Consider the following 20744-nt stretch of genomic DNA (forward strand, 5'->3'; position numbering starts at 1 on the left):
GAGAAGTTGGAGGGTCAGAGATGGAGTTACCAATCAGTCATATGTGTCCAGCCACCAATGTAGGAACATGAAGGGGGAATTTATGTAGAGGTCTATGAAAAACTATTACCTATAATAAACCACAACCTCAATGAGTCCACAGCCAAGCATCTGGGGGTGGATCTGTGGCCACTGTTGGTCAACAATGCCAGTAGTCAGGAAGAAAAAGTAGATGTGGAGCAGGAGAGGGAAGCGACAAGCCGGCACCTGCCAGGTACCTCTTCTTCCTATCTCTGTATCTGCTTGTGAAAAGAGCTCCAGATGGTTATGGTAACTGCCTTGTCTCTACCTTCCAAATACTGGACAAGTTCCTATCTTGGCCAATTCTAACTTGAAAGCATACAAGAAGGGGATTTTAGAAAATGTAATTCTCAGATTGCCTACCTCACAGAGCACAAACTGCCAGAGTCTAAGGGCATATGCTGTCTTTTTTTAAGGTATAAATATTAGCCTTATCAAATGATCTTCTATGTAAAAAGCATAAAAAAAACTTTATACAGAATTTTGCCCCCATTTTGCAAAAAAAAAATTTGCAAAAACTAAAAGAAAATCCCTTTAATTTAGATAAATTATAATAGGCTATACAAAGTTGAATGGTTATTTTTTTCAAAAGGATTAAAATTCACAAAATTATAATCACATGGAAGTCATCCTTCATTTGCTATAACCCAGGGACTGCTTGGTGCATATTCTTCAGATACAATTTTAATTGCAAAAATTAAGCTATAATGTATCATTTTTATCATCAGAAAAAACTATAAGTTATACACACATACAATACAGACATACATATACAATATACACATAGGTCTCCTACCAATGTCTAGTGTTCAATAACTATTTCCTATGATTTAAGATTTAAGTCAGAACTATATATAAACATCATTAAACCCTCCTTATAGGTTTCTTTCTAAACATTGGTATATAAACGGCTTCATTTGCTTTGTTATTTTATCTCCCCACAACAGACATTTTCATTGTACACAGTACATTGTGACTTAGATTTCATATATTTTGAAAGCACAGAAAATGTTCCATCAGCAATAGTACCTCATTGATTTAAAAAGGGAGGGGCTTTTAAGGGGCTTGGATCTATAATTTCTTTGGCAAGCTTTCAAAGTAAATTTTGTGATTTTAATGTCTTTCAGAAGAACATCCCCACTTAGATATTTTTCAAGGAACAAAGTGCTTTCTTTGAGGTTAACTTTGCCAATGCCAAAATAGAGTCAGATAATATTGAAATATGAAGAGACAAGAGGTACTTGGGTGTTGATCTGCCCAACTCCCTCTTTATACAGATAATGAAATGAAGGCCTATAGTGAGTATACTATCTGTCTAGGGTCACACAGCTATTTATTTGGTAGCAGAACAAGTGCTGTATTTCAGCGTGTCCTGAATATCAGTTACTCTTTAAAAAAAAAAAAAAAGCTTTATCGAGGGATATTTATCATTCTCCCATTTCAAGTGTATAATTGAACGGTCTCTAGTAAATTTACCAAGCTGTGCAATCATCATCAATCAGTTTTAGAATACTTTCATCACATCAATTAGATCCCACATGCCCAATTACACATAATCTATCACCACTCCCTGTCCCAGGATACCTCTAATCTGTCTCCACAGATTTTTTTTTGGTTTGATATTTTTACTATATTATGCTGATAAAAACATTTTTGTCTTCTATACTTTTTACAAATGTCATCAACATGGATCTCAACACATTTTCTAGAGTATAGGAATCTCACCAAAAACACTGCATTTAAACTATCTTAAAAATGAAAATATAGGGGCACATGGTGGCTCAGTCAGTTAAGTGTGCGACTCTTGATTCTGGCTCAGGTCATGATCTCATGGTGTTTTGGTTTGAGCCGCGCATCAGGCTCTGTGCTGACAGTGTGGAGCCTGCTTAGAATTTTCTCTCTCCCTGTCTCTCTGCCACTCCCCCAGCTCATGCTGTCTCTGTCTCTCTCAAAAATAAATAAACTTAAAAAAATGAAAATATGTATCTTCTTTCCTGACCTAATTCTGGTCAATGAGTTTTGAGAAAATTTTTTTCATGCAATCATTAAATTTCTTCTGACACTTCTGACACAGCACCCAGTTGAATGAATGCATATCATTAAGACAAGAAAAACTATTTCATTTCATAGGATTCATTTATTCCTGATAAAATATTATTTCTTTTCTAAACAGAATCAGTGTGTGCTTCCTTTCAAGCTATATTCTTTATTTTGTTAGAAAAACAAAGAATTGAAAACACTGGAAATAAATTTGGACATATCACATCAGAGATGAAATGTCTTTAATAGAGATAAGAGATTAAGTTTTTAGGCCAAAGAATAGAAAAACTTACCCAATAATCCCAAGAGCAGCAACACACTTAAATTCAAAATTCTCACAGGATTTCTCGTAGCCTGTGATGGTTGTGCTCATGAACTCAGATAGAGCCGGAAAGTATGAATTGAAAATATGAGAATACCAATTTTCAGAAAGAAAGAAAGAAAGAAAGAAAGAAAGAAAGAAAGAAAGAAAGAAAGTTATTTAAATGTAATGATATATTCATTTCAGAAGCTTACATTTTGGCCATAAGATTAATGTAAAATGAAGTTTGGTGCTAAAACTTTATCATTTTTCATCATAATGGCTCACTCATTAATACAAGTGCCATTTGATTAAAGCATTAGAATATATTAAAGGCATTCAAAAGGATAAGATTTTGTTTTTCATCCAATTCAGCTACAAAGTTGGCTTCGTTGGAGGGGTGGTTTGTTATTCCTTTAACTGAAATTGAATTCTCTCCTCAAATTCTCTAAACTGCTAACATGATAAAATAACAAAATCTATTTACTGATGAAGTCATGTAATTTTAGAACTGTAAGGAACCTTACAGGTTGTATGTCTTTTGCTACTCAAAAAGTATAGTCCATGGACCAGCAGCCTCAGCATCATCTGAGAGCTTTCAGTAAGTGCAGAATCACAGACCACCACAGACCTGCTGAATCTGATTCTGCATTTGCACAGAAAAAAAGTTTTCAATTTTGATCAAGTCTAATTTATCAATTTTTCTTTTATGAATCATGCTTTTGGTACCAAGTCTAAGAACTCTTTGCTTAGCCTTAGATCTCAAAGATTTTCTCCTACGTTTTTAATAAAAGTTTTATAGTTTTGTTTTGTTTTTAGAGACGGTGTGTGAGAGTGGGGGAGATGGGCCAAAAGAAGAGAGAGAAAGAGAGAGTCTTAAGCAGGCTCCATGTTCAGCATGAAGCCCCACACAGGGCTCGATCCCATGACCATGGGATCATGACTGTGGGATCACAACCTGAGCAGAAATCAAGCCAGATGCTCAACTTACTGAGCCATTCAGGCACCACAACAGTTTTATAGTTTTACATTAAGACTATGATCCATTTTGAGTTAAGTTTTTAATTAAGTATGAAATTTTGTTCTAGGTTTTTTGTTTGTCTATGGATGTCCAATTGCTCCAGCATTTGCTATCTTTCCTCTGTTGAATTGCTTTTACACGTTTGTCTAAAAGCAGTTGGGCGTATTTGTGTGGGTCTTATACTTCTGAGTTCTCTCATTGATCTATATGTTTATTGCTCCACCAACAGCATAGTCTTGATTACTGTAGCTGTATTTGACTTTCCATATTTTTTAATAATCATGTCTCGAGCTGCAAAAAAAAAATCTTTATGGGATTTTAATAGGAATTACATTAAACCTATACATCAATTTGGGGAGAACTGACATGTTTATTATGTCAAGTATTCTAGTCCATGTACACAAGACATCTCTCCACTTATTTAGATCTTTGATTTCTTTCATGAGTCATGTAGTTATAGACATATAAGTCTTATACAGGTTTTGCTAGACTAACACCTAAATATTTCACTTTTTTTGAGCAACTGTAAATGGTATTGTATTTTTTTTGATGTCCATATGATCACTGCTACTATAGTGAAATACAAATGATTTTGTGTGTTCAATTTTTTTAAAATCTGTATTCATTTTCGAGAAAGAGAGGGAGACACAGTACGAGCAGGGGACGGACAGAGAGAGAGGGAGACACAGAATCCAAAGCAGGCTCCAGGCTTTAAGCTGTCAGGACAGAGCCTGATGCAGGGCTTGAACTCATGAAAGGCAAGATCATGACCTGAGTAGAAGTTGGACACTTAACCAACTGAGCCACCCAGATGCCCCTAATTTTGTATGTTTAACTTGCAGGTAACCTTGATTATCTCACTTGTTAGTTCTAGGAGTTTTTGTAGATTCTTTGAGAATTTCTAAATAGACCAATCATATCATCTGCAATTTTAGTTCTTCCTTTCTGGTCTACTTTTGATTTCTTTTTCTTGACTACTGCACTGGCTAGAAATTCCAGCACTATGTTGAATAGGAGTGGTAAGAACTGACATCCTAGCCTTGTTCCTGATCTTTAAGTGAAAGCAGTCTCTCAGCATTAAATATAATGTTAGTTGTAGGGTTTTTATAGATGCTCTTTATCAAAGTGAGAAATTTACTCTCTATTCTTATTTTGTCATGAATAATGTTGAATTTTGTCAAGGTGCCTTTCCATATCAATTTATATATGTGATTTTCCTTCTCTAGCCTATTTATATGGTGGATCACATCACCTTATTTTTGAATACTGAAATTAACCTTGCAGTTCTATAATAAATCCCACTTAATCATGAACTACAATTCTTATTGACTGCTGAATTCCATTTCCTAATATTTGTTAAGGATATTTACATCTATACTATGCATATATCTAGGTTCATACTGTGAGTAATACAGACCTGTAGCTTTTTGTTTTGTTTTGTTTGTTTGTTTGTACTGTCTAGTTTTAGTAACAGGGCAAAACTAGCTTCACAAAATGAATTGAGAAGTGTTCCTTCTTTTATTTTCAGGAAGATATTTTGTAGAATTTATATTAATCATCTTTAGATGTTTGGCAGATTTCTCCAGTGAAGCCATCTGGGCCTGGTGATTTCTTTTTGGGAGTTTTAAAATTATTACCCTAATTACCCTAATGGTTATAGAGCTATTCAAATTATCTATTTCATATTGGGTCCATTGTTGTAGTTTGTCTTTTACAAGGAATGGGTCCATTTCTTCTAAGTTGTCAAATTTAGGTGTACAAAGTTGTTTGTAGTATTCCCTTAACCCCTGCATAGTCTGTGGTGATGTCCCATTTTATTCCTAATATTGATAATTTGTGTCTTCTTTTATTCTTTGTCAGTGTTGCTAGAGGTTTGTCAATATTATTGAACTGTTGAAAAAACCAATTCTTTATTTCATGATTTTCTCTATTGTTTTGTTTCAATTTCATTGACTTCTGCTCTTATCTTTATGATTCCTTCCCTTATTCTTGCTTGGATTTTATTTTGTTCTTCTTTTTCTAGATTTAATTTTTTTCTCATGTGTATTTATTTATTTAACTTTTTTAATGTTTATTTATTTTTGAGGGGGGGAGGGGAAGAGAGAGAGGGAGACACAGAATCTGAAGCAGGCTCCAGGCTCTGAGCTGTCAGCACAGAGCCCAACGTGGGGCCCAAACAAATGAAGAATGAGATCATGACCTGAGCCAAAGTCAGACACTTAACCAACTGAGCCATCTTCTTCTAGATTACAGAGGTGGGAGCTTAAATTATGGACTTGAGACTGTTCCTCTTATCTAATGTATGCATTCAGTGCCTTAAATTTCCCTTTCAGCATGGCTTTAGATACATCTCCCAAATTTTTATATGTTGTATTTTCATTTTTCTTCAGCTCAATGTATTTTTTTTATAATTTCCTTTATGACTTCTCTCTGACTCTTGGATTATTGAGAAGTGTTTTTAGTTACCAGAAGTCTGGAGATTTTCCTGTTATCTTTCTATTATTTATTTCTATCTTGAATCCATTGTGGCTGGAGAATACAATTTTAATTCTTTCAAATTTATTGAGGCTTATTTTATGTCCCAGATATGACCAATTTTGGTATATGTTCCACAGGCACTTGAAAATAATAGGTATTCTGCTCTCATTGGACAATTTTCTATAAATAAAAGATTTTTCTATAACAATTTCTATAAATGTTGATTAGATCATGTTATAGTTGATGGTATTCTTTTATATGCTTGCTGAATTTCTGCTTAGTTGCTCTGTTTGTTATTGAGAGAAGGGTAGTGAAGTCTCCAGCTGTAATTGTGAACTTAACTATCTTTCCTTTCAGTTCTATCAGTTTGCTTAACATATTTTCAACTCCTGTTGTTTGGTGTGTACAGAGTTAGGATTTCTGTGTCTTCTCGGTAGACTGATCTTTTTATCATAACCCTCTGTCTCTAGTAACTTTCCGTTACTCTAACATCTATTTATATGATATTAATATACCCAGTTTTTCTTTGATTGATATTTGCATGCTGTATCTTTTTCTTTCAACTTTTAACCTTCCTATAGTATTATATTGGAATTGATTTTTTTTGTAGACAGTATATAATTGTCATATTTTTAATCCATCATGGTAATCTCTGGCTTTTATTTGGTATATTTAGACCATGAGAATAAAATACTGCAGAGGAATACACTGTCTGATTAGGAGATAAAGATTGCAAAAGTAGCATTAAATTATGTACATCTTCCTAAGCTCCTTACCTCAATTACTGGTACTAGACACTAGGACTAGAAATCTCAAAAACGTCATGCATTCTTTTCTTACCTCCCAATAATACCTAATAGCTAACACTTACGGAGCATATACTTTGTGTGAGACACTCAACTAAACATTTTACATCCATTAATTTATTTATTCTTACTATTTTGGAAATGAGCAACTGAGGCTTAGAGAGGTAAGGATTACGGCAATAGTTACTCAACTGAGTTCTACAGCAGGTGTATGTGACTCCACAGCAGTAATTCACCATGACCCTCAAGGTTTGCCTCTGTAATTCCACCAGAGTCCATCCCACATTTGCCATTTCTACTATCAGTACAGAAGCTCAGATTCCCTTTCCTTTTGCACATAATGATTTCAAAAATCTGCTAACTGATCTCCCTGACACCATGCTGTCCTTCCTTCAATCCATCTCTTATAGGGTCCCCCATTATCTTCTTATACCTTAAGTGGCATAGTGGAAAACATTTGGAATCTGAGCTGAGTTTAGCTCACAGCTCAAAACTTAACTTTGTATATGACGTAAGCAAGTTGGTTAACTCTCCGCACCTCAATTTACTTACCTGTAAAATGGAAATAATTTTACCTCCCTTATAGATTATTGTATTAAATTACATTTCACATGTAAAATACCAAGTGTGCTGCCTGCATATAGTAGACATTCCATAAATCTTAATTTCTTTCCTTTCCTTAAATGTGAAAACAAAAACCAGTGGTTCCCCCCTACCCCTTGCTTCTGGGATACAGTCAAAACTCATTATTGTGGTGTACAGGGCTCTTCGACCTGGGCCCAACCTCTGTTTCCAGTCTCATTTCCCTGTACATTATGTCATTCCCCTCAAATTCCATTTGCCTTTGCTCTCGCTATTCCCTTATCCTGGAATACATTTTTCCAGCATTTGTGCCTGCTGGAAATATCTTTGGGAACCCTATTTAGAAACCATTTTCTCAAGTATCTTTTCTAAATATTCCCTTCACTTCCTAATGTGTGTGAATTAATCCCACCTCTCCCTTGTTCCCACAGGACATGGTGGGGTCAAGCTGAATTAGGAGAATGAGGTATTATTCATATTTTATCACAAACATTATGCCTTGAAGTAGCAGAATGACTAAGAGCAGAGTGTTTGAGACAGATAATCCTGGATTTGGATTTGACTATGACATTTACTTTTATCCCCATGACTCAGTTATATTACCTATAAAATTGGGATGGTAGTGTCTCTATTTTACAAGGTTAATATGAAAATCAAGTAAGAAAATGTATATCAAGTGCTTAGTAAGAAGTCTAACATATATGGCTTGCGTTTAGCAATATCAGTAAATATTTGTTATGATGAATATTAATTTTAAATTTGTTACTCAGTTGTGATAAAAATCATTTTTAAAAAGCTAAATTTATAGATTGAAGGTTTGTGAGGATTAAATGGGAAATGTGTTCAAATACCTAGCACTATGAAACATAGTGCCCTTTATGAAGGCCCTTACTTTCTTGCCCTTACTCTCTTTGCCTTGAGTAATTCATGTGTCTTCCTTATTCTGGTTTACAAAACATTTAAATGAAGGTGGCAAGATGACACAAGGAATATTATAGAAATTGAATATACGAAAGTATTGCGGTCACACAGTTTTAAATAAAATTCCAAAAGTAAATTATTAAAACTTTAGTTTATTGTTTTTCTCACAAAGTTCTCACTCACTCTATTTTTGGTTTTAGTGTCTTTACATCTTCTCCCTCAACCCATCTTAGATGGTCTGAGTGACTTACTTCCTCAAATATCTGTACTTTTAGACCCCTAAAAGTCACCTAAATAATCTAAAAGTCATCCATATGATTTTAATTTACATTAAAATTGTTAGTCACTGGGATTATTCATGAGTTAGTGATAGAAGTCTAGCTTCCAGGGCAGAAAACCCATGATCTATCTCTGCCTAAAGCAGATTTCTTTTCAAGTGACAACATGGTACATTGGAAAGAACACTTAACTAGGCATTAAAACACCTGAGTCCTGGTGCCAGTCCCACTACTATTACTTGCATGACCCTGGGAAAGTGGCTTCCCCTGCTGTCAATTCTCAATTATAAAATGAGAAGTCAGAACTCCGTGGTTTCGGGTAAGTGAAATGATTTTACATGTTATGTCTTTCTTAAGTTCAGTGACTCAGACAATCAACACAATACTTCACCTTGTGAGGAGAGAAATTTGAGGTAACTCTTTCATATTGTAATTTCACCCTGAATTCACCTCCAGGCTTATAGTGAAGAAATAAAAACCTCAATATGCCCAAGGTCAGTAAGTCTGAATCAATTATCACAGCAGATTATTTGTGCTAATGTGTTTACATGGCATGCTCTCTCCTACTGAAGCATTTGTGAGGTTTAGAGACTGCTTTTCATTTTTAAATAAAAAGCTCCCAGCCACCTACGCTCAGGAGTACAGCAATAATGGATTATCATTATTCCTGACAGCATATGCTAATTCATAGACTTTGAAATGGAAAGAAAGCAGAGACTATGAAATGACTAGTTTTATGTTCCCTGAATCTATCATTATTTTTTATCATGCAGTAAACGTTCACATATAATTCAGTCCCATAATATTCTATTTTATTTTTATAAAAAAAATACGTTCGACTATGACCTTCTGATGCATTTGTAACTATCATCATTTGTTATATAGGGCTGTTAAATATAAAAAATAAATAAATTTTAAACACCAATACTTTTAAAAGATGATCTTATTTTTTTCTGCTTTAGGAAGTTAAAGTATGGAATCTAAAAACCTACAAGGTCAATGTTGCAGGTTCATTCATTCATGCACACATTTATTCATTCAACAAATATTTTTTGAGGACCCACCATGTGTCAGACACTGGTATAGATAGTAGAGAAAATAAATATCGAGGAAATATTCCTTTCCCTGAAGGAGATTACATTCTATGTGGATTTGACAAAAATGCCATGCAGTTCCAGTCTCCAAAAGAAAATGGGCAGTTGTAGAATTTTACAAATGTTTCATTACATATGTATTTTTTGCCTATTTGCATAAAACACTGTATTAATTTCCTAGGGCAACTGTAACGAATTACTTAAACTTAAGATAGTTTAAAACAACAGAAATCTATGGTCTCATATTTCCGGAGGCCAGAAGTTCAAAGTCAAGGGGTCAACAAGGCCATGTTCCTTTGAGGCTCTAGGGGAGTATTCCTTCTTGGTTTCTAACAGCAAAACTCTAAGTGCTGTCTTCTTCTTCACATGGCCATCTTCCCTCTATGTGAGTCTGTGTCAAAATTTCTCTTTCTTAAAAGGACACCAGTCAATGGATTAGGGCCCACCCATATACATTATGACCTCATTTTAGTTTGATTAGGTTTGCAAAGACTCTATTTCCAAATAACATCATATTCACAGGGTGCAGGTGGATATGAATTTTGGAGGGGACACACTAGTCAACCCAGTACAAAGATGAAGATAAATTAGACCAATAATAACAGGGGTTTTTTTTGTTTTATCTCCTCACAATTAATGTTAATTTTCACTTAAGATTTAATGCTTTTTACTTTTAGTCTCATTTTGAAATTATTCTTGAACTTTCTGAATGGCTACAAATCCGTGGGTAACTTTGTGTTTTGTGATTCAAATTCTATACTATTTTCTTCTTCTGACATAGGATTCATTATTTAAATGTTAAAGCTATTTTAAATGTTTACATTGACAGCTTATTGGACTCAAATTTTATAATAATTTTTACACTAAAATGAGTGAGGAGATTCTGATTCATTACAGACCATATTCACTTTATTTTGTCTGTGTAGGATCAGATGATCCAGTTCCTTTCTGATCATTTAAAATAGTTTTCTTTCACAAGTGCTATTTGCTACTCTTTAAAAAATGTGAATAGGGGCGTCTCGGTTGAGCGTCCGACTTCGGCTCAGGTCATGATCTCACGGTCCGTGAGTTAGACCCCTGCGTCGGGCTCTGTGCTGACAGCACAGAGCATGGAGCCTGTTTCAGATTCTGTGTCTCCCTCTCTCTGACCCTCCCCCATTCATGTTCTGTCTCTCTCTGTCTCAAATAAATAAATAAACGTTAAAAAAATTAAAAAGAAGAAGAAACATTTAAAAAGTAAATAAGAATAGAAAATAAACTATAACCCAATTAGGATTCTCATACTAATCAATCAAACCATCAGGGCAAAATTTTGAGATAATGCCCTGCACCCACTTTGTCTTCTAATCTAAAAATAGCACAAACACCAAATCCAGAGTATTGATTCGTAAACCCCAAAGGCAGCACAAACAAACCTCCAATATAGCACAAACCCCAAATGTTGTGTGAACTTCAAACTGACTACCAAACTGAACTCTGAGCTGACTACCATCATAGGCAACCCGTACTCAGTACCCTACCCCTACATCCTGGATGCCCTTCTAGTAACATTTTGCATTCTCTACCTCCTCTATTACCTAATAAACTTCCATAAGCAAAGTCGTCGTCGTCATCATCATCATCATCATCATCACCATCATCAAACAACTCAGGCATATAAAACATAAAAGTTGAAGCCCTTTCTCCATCCACTCTCAGAGGAAACATTTGTTTGGAACGTAGCCTTTCAGATCTTTTCTGTATGTAGAATATATACGTGGGCTTGTCTACATATCTTTTCCTATATATGTATAATTTGCTGAGTAGTTTTCTGGTAGGTGTTTTTCTACAAGAAAATGGGGTCATACTTTACATATTATTTTGCAACTTGCTATTATCACTGAAAATGTATTGAAATTATTTTACCCAGGGAGAACTTATAGCTTTACCTCATTCTTTCAAGACAGCTTTCTGATACATTTATTTCTACTTGGGGGCTTACAACAGTGCTGAAATAAACAAAACTATGTGTTGATATTTGGTGGTGGGACTGACTCACAGAAATAGGATTGCTGCTAAGTATATGCAGTTTTTATTTCATAATGAGATACAATTAAAAAGTACCCTAAAGATGACATTTATCTTTTTATTTCTTCATCTTCTCTCTTTTTTTTTTTTTTTTTTTTTTGTGGTGGAGGGCAATCTGAGATGCTAAAGATGACCCATTGTTTTTATTTACTTTTTTTTGATAATTTGTGAAACTAAGAATATTTTCACATGTTTATTTTCCACTTGTACTTCTTCCTTCCATTGCTTTACCCATTTCCTTTTTCCCTTTTTCCTGCTGAGGTGTTTATCTTACTGATTTGGAAAAATTCTCTATATTATAACTATTAAACTTTACCTCCTATATGCTGCATATATTTTCTCCTGGGATGCCATTTGCTTTCTACCTTTGTTTTCAGCATATATTTCTACATGGACATTTTCAATTTTTCTGCAATCATATCTGTCCCTCTTTTACTTTGTCATTTCTGTTTTTCATTCCAGATTTGTAAAAGTCTTCTTCACATGTCATTTTAAAAGAATCATTAAGACTCAAATTATTTTTGCATATAACATGAAAAGGAACCTAATTTAATTCTGCAATGGATAGTCAATTGAATCTTATTTTTAAATGCATCTTTGTGATAAACTATATTTGGTTTCTTGGCTGCTTAATTTATTATCTCTTGCCATTAACAACTTGTATTAATTAATGTAGCTTCATAATATGTTTATAAATTCCAAAATTTCTAGGTTATACACATTTATTCTTGCAAATAAATCTTGCAAATAAATCTATTTATTTATTTATTTATTTATTATTTATTTACTTATGTTATAAAATAATATTCCATTGGTATTCCACTAAGATTTTTATTAAAATTATATTAAATCTGGGGCACCTAATGGCTCAGTCAGTTAAGCATCCAGCTCTTAATTATAGCTCAGGTCATGATCTCACATTCATGAAATCAAGCCCCATATCAGTCTCCATGCTGGGAGACTGCTTAAGATTCTCTCTCTCCCTCTCTCAAAAAAAAAAAAAAAAAGTATTAAATCAATAAGATAAAATAAATTTGCCATATTTACAATATAGAGTTTTCCCATGTGCAAATACTGTTTCTTTTGTCCCCTCTTTATTCGGGATTTCTTTCATTATAGTGTTTTTTCATATTATTTTCACACATTTTTATACTTTTGTTACTATTCTGAATGGCCCTTTTTAAATCATATCTTTTGATTGGTAACTCCTATTGATGTCTTAACATTTACCTACAATTCAGCAACCTTACTAAACTCCCATATTAGTTCTTTTTTTTAGAGTTTCTTCCTATGAATTTCTAAGTAGACAATATTTTCACCTGAAAATTATGATAATTTTCTTTCTTAATATTTATATTTCATATTTCCTTTTCTTGACTGTTCTAGGACCTCTAGAACAATGCTATTAAAGGAGAGCACTGATATCAAGTATTTCTTTTCATCTATAAAAATTGAGCCCTGCCCAGGTCTCCTTTTCCCTCACTCCATCTAGGTTAAGTACTCTTATTCCATATTCTTGTCATTCTGCAGCCAGGGTCTATTGTAGCATGAGTCACATGGAAATACAATCATTTATGAGCTAGGTATTTGTGTATTCTATGAGCTCTTGAGACATGACAGCCTCTTCATTCTTATAGACCTACCAGCTAACCCAGTACTAGTACATAATAGTGGTTCAGCTAGTCTGTTTTCTTGCTTCCCATTTCTCTCCATTTAGTTCTCACTCCATATTCTAAAAGAGGTGGAAATTCTATTGATTTTACTCAAATTCTGTTAGATCTCTTCCTGAATCTCTGCCCTTATTACTTCTCTCTTTATTCATGCTCTCATTTTCCCTCACCTGGAACAAGGTTTTTCTAACTTAAATAATAGATGAGTCTCTTTCAAAGAAAAAAATTTTATTAATCTTACTGTCAAATCAACTTTTGATGATTTTGCTCAAAAACATACAAACAATATTTGGTAAAATTCCTTACACTTAGAGTTCTTATACAAATTTAAAGCCAAAACAAATTTATACATTAAATACTTTTATAATCAGTAAAATTAAAATTACTAAATTGGCTTAAAGTGACAGTACCGTTTTGCTGAAATTAACATGCCAATTTTGAATTAAAAATGTAAAGATGTATGGGGCACCTGGGTGGCTCAGTTGGTTAAGCATCTGATTTCAGCTCAGGTCATGATCTCATGGTTCGTGAGTTCAAGCCCTGCATTGGGCTCTGTGCTGACAGCTCAGAGCCTGGAGCCTGTTGCAGATTCTGTGTCCCTGCTTTCTCTGCCCCCTGCCTTTCAAAAATAAACAAACATTTTAAAAAATATTTTAAGTGTAAAGATGCACAGGTAAATCTACTTATATATAATCTATCTCTGTGTATTTACTTCTGTGACTCTCAAATGGAGACTATCCCTTAGAATAATTAAGTTTCAGAGTGTAATTTTGATAACTCAAGGCTTTCTGTGCTATTTCAGAATACTCAGACTTCATACTTTAGCTGAACTCTGGCACTATGCAATTCCCAAATGTCAATTTTAATGAGATGTCATTTGATAACTCAGTAAGCCTTACTTGTTCATTTGAAGTAAAGTTAGCATGGGACAGTTATTGAAATCTGCATTACGGGGATGTGTAAAATCAGATGCAAAAAAATTTCTTTATCACATTTACTTTTATATTAACTGCTCACCAGTGATGCAAGTTGGTACAATTAAGACCTGGCTACGCTTATTGATGCTCTAGTGAAGGTTCTTTTAAGGTAGATATGCCAATACTGCTGAACCCTGTCTGATAACTCATTTTTCTCATCCCATTTTTCTTTTTGAAACTGGTATACTCCATAGGACTTTGTTTATTCGGTGTGCCATATCAAAGGAAAAGAATTTTTTAAGTAGTGAGATGGAGCTGTTTTCTATTCTTGCAATAGAGTGTACTGTAAGGAAGTCCCCCTTCCATATTGACTAGCTCTCAGGATGAAGAAGGTTATATTTATAACATGAAATGACAGTCAAATTTTCTGGTTAAATCATATTTTGGTCAATTTTTATTTAAAAACAATAGAAGTTTCTGTCTTTGATAACATTTTTTCTCAGAATAGTAAGTTTTTAGGTTGGTCCTTCCACTCATGACTTACCACTCAGAATGCAAAACTTTTAAACCTGTAAATGTTTTCTTAATTCTTAAGATCAATTTCAAATGCCACCCCTGTATGAAATCTCTGTACCAAAAGTGGTCATTCCTTGGACACCACAGAGCTCAGTTCCTATCTCTACTTATACAGTTGGAACTAAAATTTTATTTTCTTCCTTACATGCCGTTGTCACCCAATTCTATCTGTCAGGTCTCTGAATGAAGAGACAGTATATCTGTATACCCAATGCAAGTTCAGAATCTGCAGTGTCCCCCCTTATCCATGGGGAATATATTCTAAGACCCCTAGTGGATACCTGAAATCATGGTTAGTACCAAACCAGTGCATACTATGCTTTTTTTCTACACAAACATACGTATGATGATGTTTAATTTACAAATTAGGCAAAGTAAGAGGTGAATAGAAATAATGAAAAATAAAATGGAACTATTACACCAATGTATTGAAATAAAAGTTATGTGAATGTGTTCTGTCTCTCTCAATATCCTATTGCACTTTATTCATTCCCTTCTTGTAATGATGTGAGATGATAAAATGCCTACATGATAAGATAAAGTGAGGTGAATGACGTAAGCATTGTGACACAGTGTTAGGCTACACCTGACCTTCTGACCATCTTGTAGAAGGAGGATCATCTGCTTTCAGACTGCAGTTTACTGTAGGTAACTAAAATTATGAAAAGTGAAACTGTGATCAGAAGATTACTGAAATAGGTACTCAGCAAATGTCAATTTAATGAATGGATGAACAAAAAATAAATTAAGGCCATTTCCCCTTTGCCAAAAGTTGCTAGCATTCAAATAATGGTTTGGTACAGTAATGAACCTAAGTATTGTCCCTCTGTTTCTCCTGCTTCAGCCACACATGTGAAGTTGAAGTTCTTTGCCTCAGCAGAAGGGTAAACTGCACTTTATAGTGTGAGTGTGCAAAGTTTTCAGCCCTTTAGGGTACAAGGCCCTAAAGTTAGGTTCCCAGGACCCTTAAAAAATAAAGAGAATTCAAGACTTCTCCACAGGGAGTAACTAGAAAAGACTGGTAACATGTCTCACATACCCTAGGCTATATTTTTCATTGTCCCTAAATTCAAAGAATTGGGCATGAAGGCACCTGAATGAAGCTCATGATACATTCTCCCTTAACAATTTCTCTTAGAAAAGAATGCAAATTTTAATCCTGGGCTTCCTCTAGCCACACTTAGGTCTGGATATAAAATGCCTATAGCAAACAGGATGACCAACTATTCTGGTTTTCCTGGAACTGAGAGGGTTCCTAAAATGCAAGAATTTCAATGCTAAAACTGGCATAGTTGCAGGCAAATAGGAAAGTTGATCATCCTAAATTGGCAAAATACCATGAGCCTTCATGCCAATTCCCCAGTAAGGACACATTTAAGCCAATCCAGTTAGTAACTCTAGGCTTTTTAGGTGGTCAGCACAAGTATAAAAGTGTCTGTTAACCATCTTCCTTCCCCCTTTTTTTCTGGACTGTAACATTTCTTTAGTTAGGGATCTCAAACCTTACCATGCAACAGAATCACCTAAAAGGCTGGTTAATTTCATAGATCTGAGGTAGGGCTCAAAAATTTGCATTTCTTACAAGTTATCAGGTAATAATGACACTGGTCTGGGGACCTAGCTTTGAGAACCATTGCTTTAGAAGTTTGGCATATTACTACCTTCTTCTGAGATTAACGTGTAATCAAAAAAGAAAACAAGTCAATTGGAAGCATGAAGGCATGAATCAATAATATAAAATACAGACTATTTTAAGATTTAGTCTTTTTTTTCATTTCTTAAGCACTTTTCAGTGGTGAGCACAAATGTTTAAAAATCTTAACATACAAAGTTTTAAATATAATATAAAAGGTTCTAACTTGCAGGAAAGTTTTTGCTGAGATGTGGGGGAGTTCTCTATTATTGGATATACTTTAATGACTGTGATTTCTCTATGGAAAAGTGAGCACAGGGTAGCACAGTTCTGGAGACATTTGGTTCCTCTTCTGTGTACTCAAAACTAACAGCTGAAATATACTTTATACTACCTCTGAATCATAGTTTCACAATTATCATTCTCTCTGACATACTAAACAGGAAAAACAAAAAGTACATTTTGAATATTACAGTCTACATTTCTTTCAACCTATGCAAACTTTTTAATGTAACAAAAAATACAAAAGCAATTCCAGATTGTAAATTTGCATTCAATTTTATGCCCAAATTCTGCTTTTGGAAACACCTACCACTGCCCCCACCAAAACACAAATTTTGCCTTAAACTGTGGAATTATGTTCTTTACCTTCAAAGAAAGGTTCCTGGCTGTCCTCATTTAGGTGTTATATTTGACCTAGGAGAAACTAAACTATAGTGGTTTAATAGCAGAATTTAAATCCCATATCTATAAAGGTTTCTAGGGAAATGGGTCTGAAACAGAAAAAACAAAAAACTTTACCATTTTGATGAATAAAGTAAATTTTTAAATGGCCTAATTTCAGAAACTAGGTTTCAATAGTAACAATTTTGTTTTTGTTCCCAGCGTTCTGGTGGTGCCCTTGCCATTCCCTTGTGTGCATTCCAGGGGACTGTGTCTCTCCAAGCACCTACAGGGAAAACCCTATCTCTTTCTACCTATGAGGTAAGTGCTGAAGGACAAAAGATAACCCCAGCCTCTAAGAAAACAGAAGTCTATCGATCCAAAAGTGTTGGCCATGAACCAAACTCAGAAGATTCTCCCTCCACATTTGCGGACACCAGTGTGAAAATACACTTGGAAGTTCTTGAAATTTGTGATAACGAAGAAGCCTTGGATACCGTGTCAATCATTAGCAACATCAGCCAGTCCTCTACACAGGTCAGATCTCCATCCCTACGCTACTCGAGGAAAGAAAACAGATTCGTTTCTTGTGATTTAGGGGAAACAGCCTCATACTCTCTCTTTTTACCTACAAGTAATCCTGATGGTGATATCAACATCTCCATTCCGGACACTGTTGAAGCACACAGGCAGAACAGTAAAAGGCAGCATCAAGAGAAGGAAGGCTACCAGGAGGAAATCCAGTTGTTAAATAAAGCTTACAGAAAAAGAGAGGAAGAAGGCAAGGGTAACTTGTGATCATTTGGTCTAATAAAGGCAAGAACGAATCTGCAAGTTCAAACTACTTAACGATTTTGTTCTGAGGCTATTTGATTTCCTTTATAACCTGTTGGTTTACATAAGCATTACAGATTTAGTAGTTAATTGTTTTTAGGAGGAGCAGCTAGAATTAGTGTAAACACTTAAGTGCTTTTGATGTATTACCTGTAGATCACACACTGTGGTATTTAAAGGTTTGTTTCTTATCTGATTCCTAGGCTGTTTTCTAGATCAAATATCAGCCTCATATACTAACGTTTTTGTCTATTTGTCATCTTCAGAGTAAACAGAAAGTTGTATAAATTCAAAAAATATATTATTACCATTCTCATGTTTCAACACATAATACTAGACTTTACTGCAAAGGATAAAAAGATATTTTGAGAATGGAAGAAATGTAGCAAAATTCTGAGTTGTATTTGAAGAGACTTGCCTACATGTGCCTAGCAAAAGAAGCTCATTACAGTTAACTGCTTTAGCTTTACACTGATGTCTAGAAAATATATTCTCATGTAAAATGGCAAACTAGCTAGCTTCCATCTTTGAAACATGCATGTCCATAATCTGTAAATAGTTGTTTCCTTCATTTCCATAAAATATGAATTGCTTACTAAATGTTTTTCTTCCTTTCTAAAATGTATTTTCCTTTCATCTTTTTACTATGTCAAGACTGCCCTTGAAACAAAATGTTGTGTGTTATAAGCGGAATTAGTAGTCTATAACTAAAATATTATTGGAAAAGGTTGTATATGTACACATCATCATTTCTAGAATTGTTTTACTTTAATGGAAATTGGGGAAAAACACTGCCAGATTAAGTTCCGTGAGGGATGCTCAACTAGATTAAAAACTTTCCAGGTAAAGCAGAGGAAAATCCACTAAGTAAAAAGTAAAACTGTATGTTTCTAAAGCTGCAGATTTGGCAAACTTTCTTAGCTATTCTTAAAGTCTAGAAAATTTTAGTACAAATATTGTCCTAAGTTTAGGTACTTTTTGGTTTTTTTCTCAAAGATGTGTATCTCAAGAAAATTCAATATATATTATTAAATGAGTGTAAGATATACATTTCAAGATTAATTTTTAAATGTGTTACATTGCAAAAAGGTAGGAATCACCTTGTCCAATTATTAGTAATGTATATCTCAAAAACTATAGACTAATTTGTTTCTTAAAAATGGTTTATTCTGATCTTTCTTCAAACATACATTAAATGTATTACTTCAGTGTTTATTTTCCAAAGTTATTGAGTTGACATCCTACATGGTATTTAACTGTGCAACACATCTTACATATCTTATTTACTACAGACTGAGTGAATTATTCTTTTAATGATTTATTTTGGTTTCTATTTTATATTGAATCAGAATTCTAAATTATTTGAAATGGACTTTCAGACATTTCATCTCCAGAAGACTTTTTTTTTTTTTTTGGCCATCAAGAAGTCATTTTCAAAATAATTCTCTCAGCGGACTTTATCTCTCATGTAATCTCTCAGTATCTCATCTTCTGAATTTGGGAACCAAATGTAATGTAACTAGTAATGTTTGTAAAACAAGCCTCAAATAATGTATAACACATAAATTCAAATTCAAATATATTATCATTACAAATATATTTTATTTATTTATTTATTTATTTATTTATTTATTTATTTATTTATTTAAATATATTTTATTTTAAGAGCCTTTTTATAACCCTAAAATTGAGGGCTATTTTACCATCATGACAAATGGCCAGATCAATCAAATATTATAAATTTATGGCATTAAATGCCTGTTATAAAAGTAAAGTTGAACTGAATATTCTAATAATGCTTTGTAAAAGGTAAGTTTTGATATATTAAATTTAGGTGTATAATTTTATGAAAAAGAAAGATGATTTTGTTGCTTTTGAGTACAATTTCTGTCAGAAAGGAAATTAGAAACAGAACCACAATAAAACTTAAAAAAAATAATAAAGATTTAAATACAAATAAATCCTTTCTAGCTGGCACAGTTCTTTAATGCACAGGAGAAGACAATGGAAATCAATATTTAAAGAGCACCAGAACTGGATTGGAAAACAGTAATACTGTGCTTTCCTCCTGTGTTCTATTTTCTTTTCACTGGACTTGGGCCTATGCTAGGAGAACTGGCAAAACAAAACAACACAAACAAAAAAAACAAAAACAAAAACAAAAACCTACAATATTCCCATTTAATTGCCCTTAGCTGCTGAATTAACTGTACACAGACGCATGTAAAAGTTGTGCTGTATTAACACTTTAGTTCAATTATTTAGCCCAAAACCTTAGTTTGAGAGGCTAATCAGCATCATTATACTATTCTGTAATACTTCAAACTCCAATCCAATTATAGTTGAAGCCACAAGAAAAATCAACAGGGGCTGTGCCTACGCAGGAATATCTCCTCCCAAACCAAGTGCACACTGTATACACTGTATGTTAGCCAACTTGACTATAAATTATACTGTAAAAAAAAAGAAAGAAAGAAAGAGTAAGGTTAAACTATATCAGTATAAACTCTACCTACTCTTTAAAACAATTATGAATGCATGGGGCGCCTGGGTGGCTCAGTTGGTTGGGCATCCGACTACAGCCCAGGCCATGATCTCGTGGCTCCTGAGCTCCAGCCCCAAGTCAGGTTCTGTGCTGACAGCTCAGAATCTAGAGCCTACTTTGGATTCTGTGTCTCCCTCTCTCTCTGCCCCTCCCCTGCTTGCACTGTGCCTCCCTCTCTCACAAAAATAAATAAACGTTAAAAAAAAATTTTAAGTGATTATGACTGCAAAAATGTATTTCTGACATAGGAAATACCCT

At 34.0% G+C, this 20744-nt stretch overlaps 1 protein-coding gene and 1 long non-coding RNA gene across 5 annotated transcripts in view; one reads left to right on the top strand and one right to left on the bottom strand.

Moving 5' to 3' along the window:
• Positions 1-19349, top strand: part of GPR149 (G protein-coupled receptor 149) — a 68403-nt gene extending 49054 nt beyond the window's left edge. Inside the window, exon 2 of one of the 2 annotated variants that reach the window (XR_008297915.1) lies at positions 17330-17461. Coding sequence is in view for 1 of the 2 variants with exons in the window: in XM_015072143.3 (XP_014927629.3) it covers positions 17330-17905 (576 nt within the window). In the remaining variant the exon portion in view is untranslated. Of the gene's footprint in view, positions 1-17329 lie in introns of both variants that reach the window. The other variant, XM_015072143.3, reaches the window with a different exon arrangement.
• LOC106974863 (uncharacterized) overlaps positions 1-20744 on the bottom strand; it is a 342416-nt gene that overhangs the window by 313335 nt on the left and 8337 nt on the right. The gene's annotated exons all lie outside the window — the stretch shown is intronic.

Source organism: Acinonyx jubatus, chromosome C2, assembly GCF_027475565.1.
Source record: "Acinonyx jubatus isolate Ajub_Pintada_27869175 chromosome C2, VMU_Ajub_asm_v1.0, whole genome shotgun sequence".
Classification (NCBI taxonomy): Eukaryota; Metazoa; Chordata; class Mammalia; order Carnivora; family Felidae; genus Acinonyx; species Acinonyx jubatus.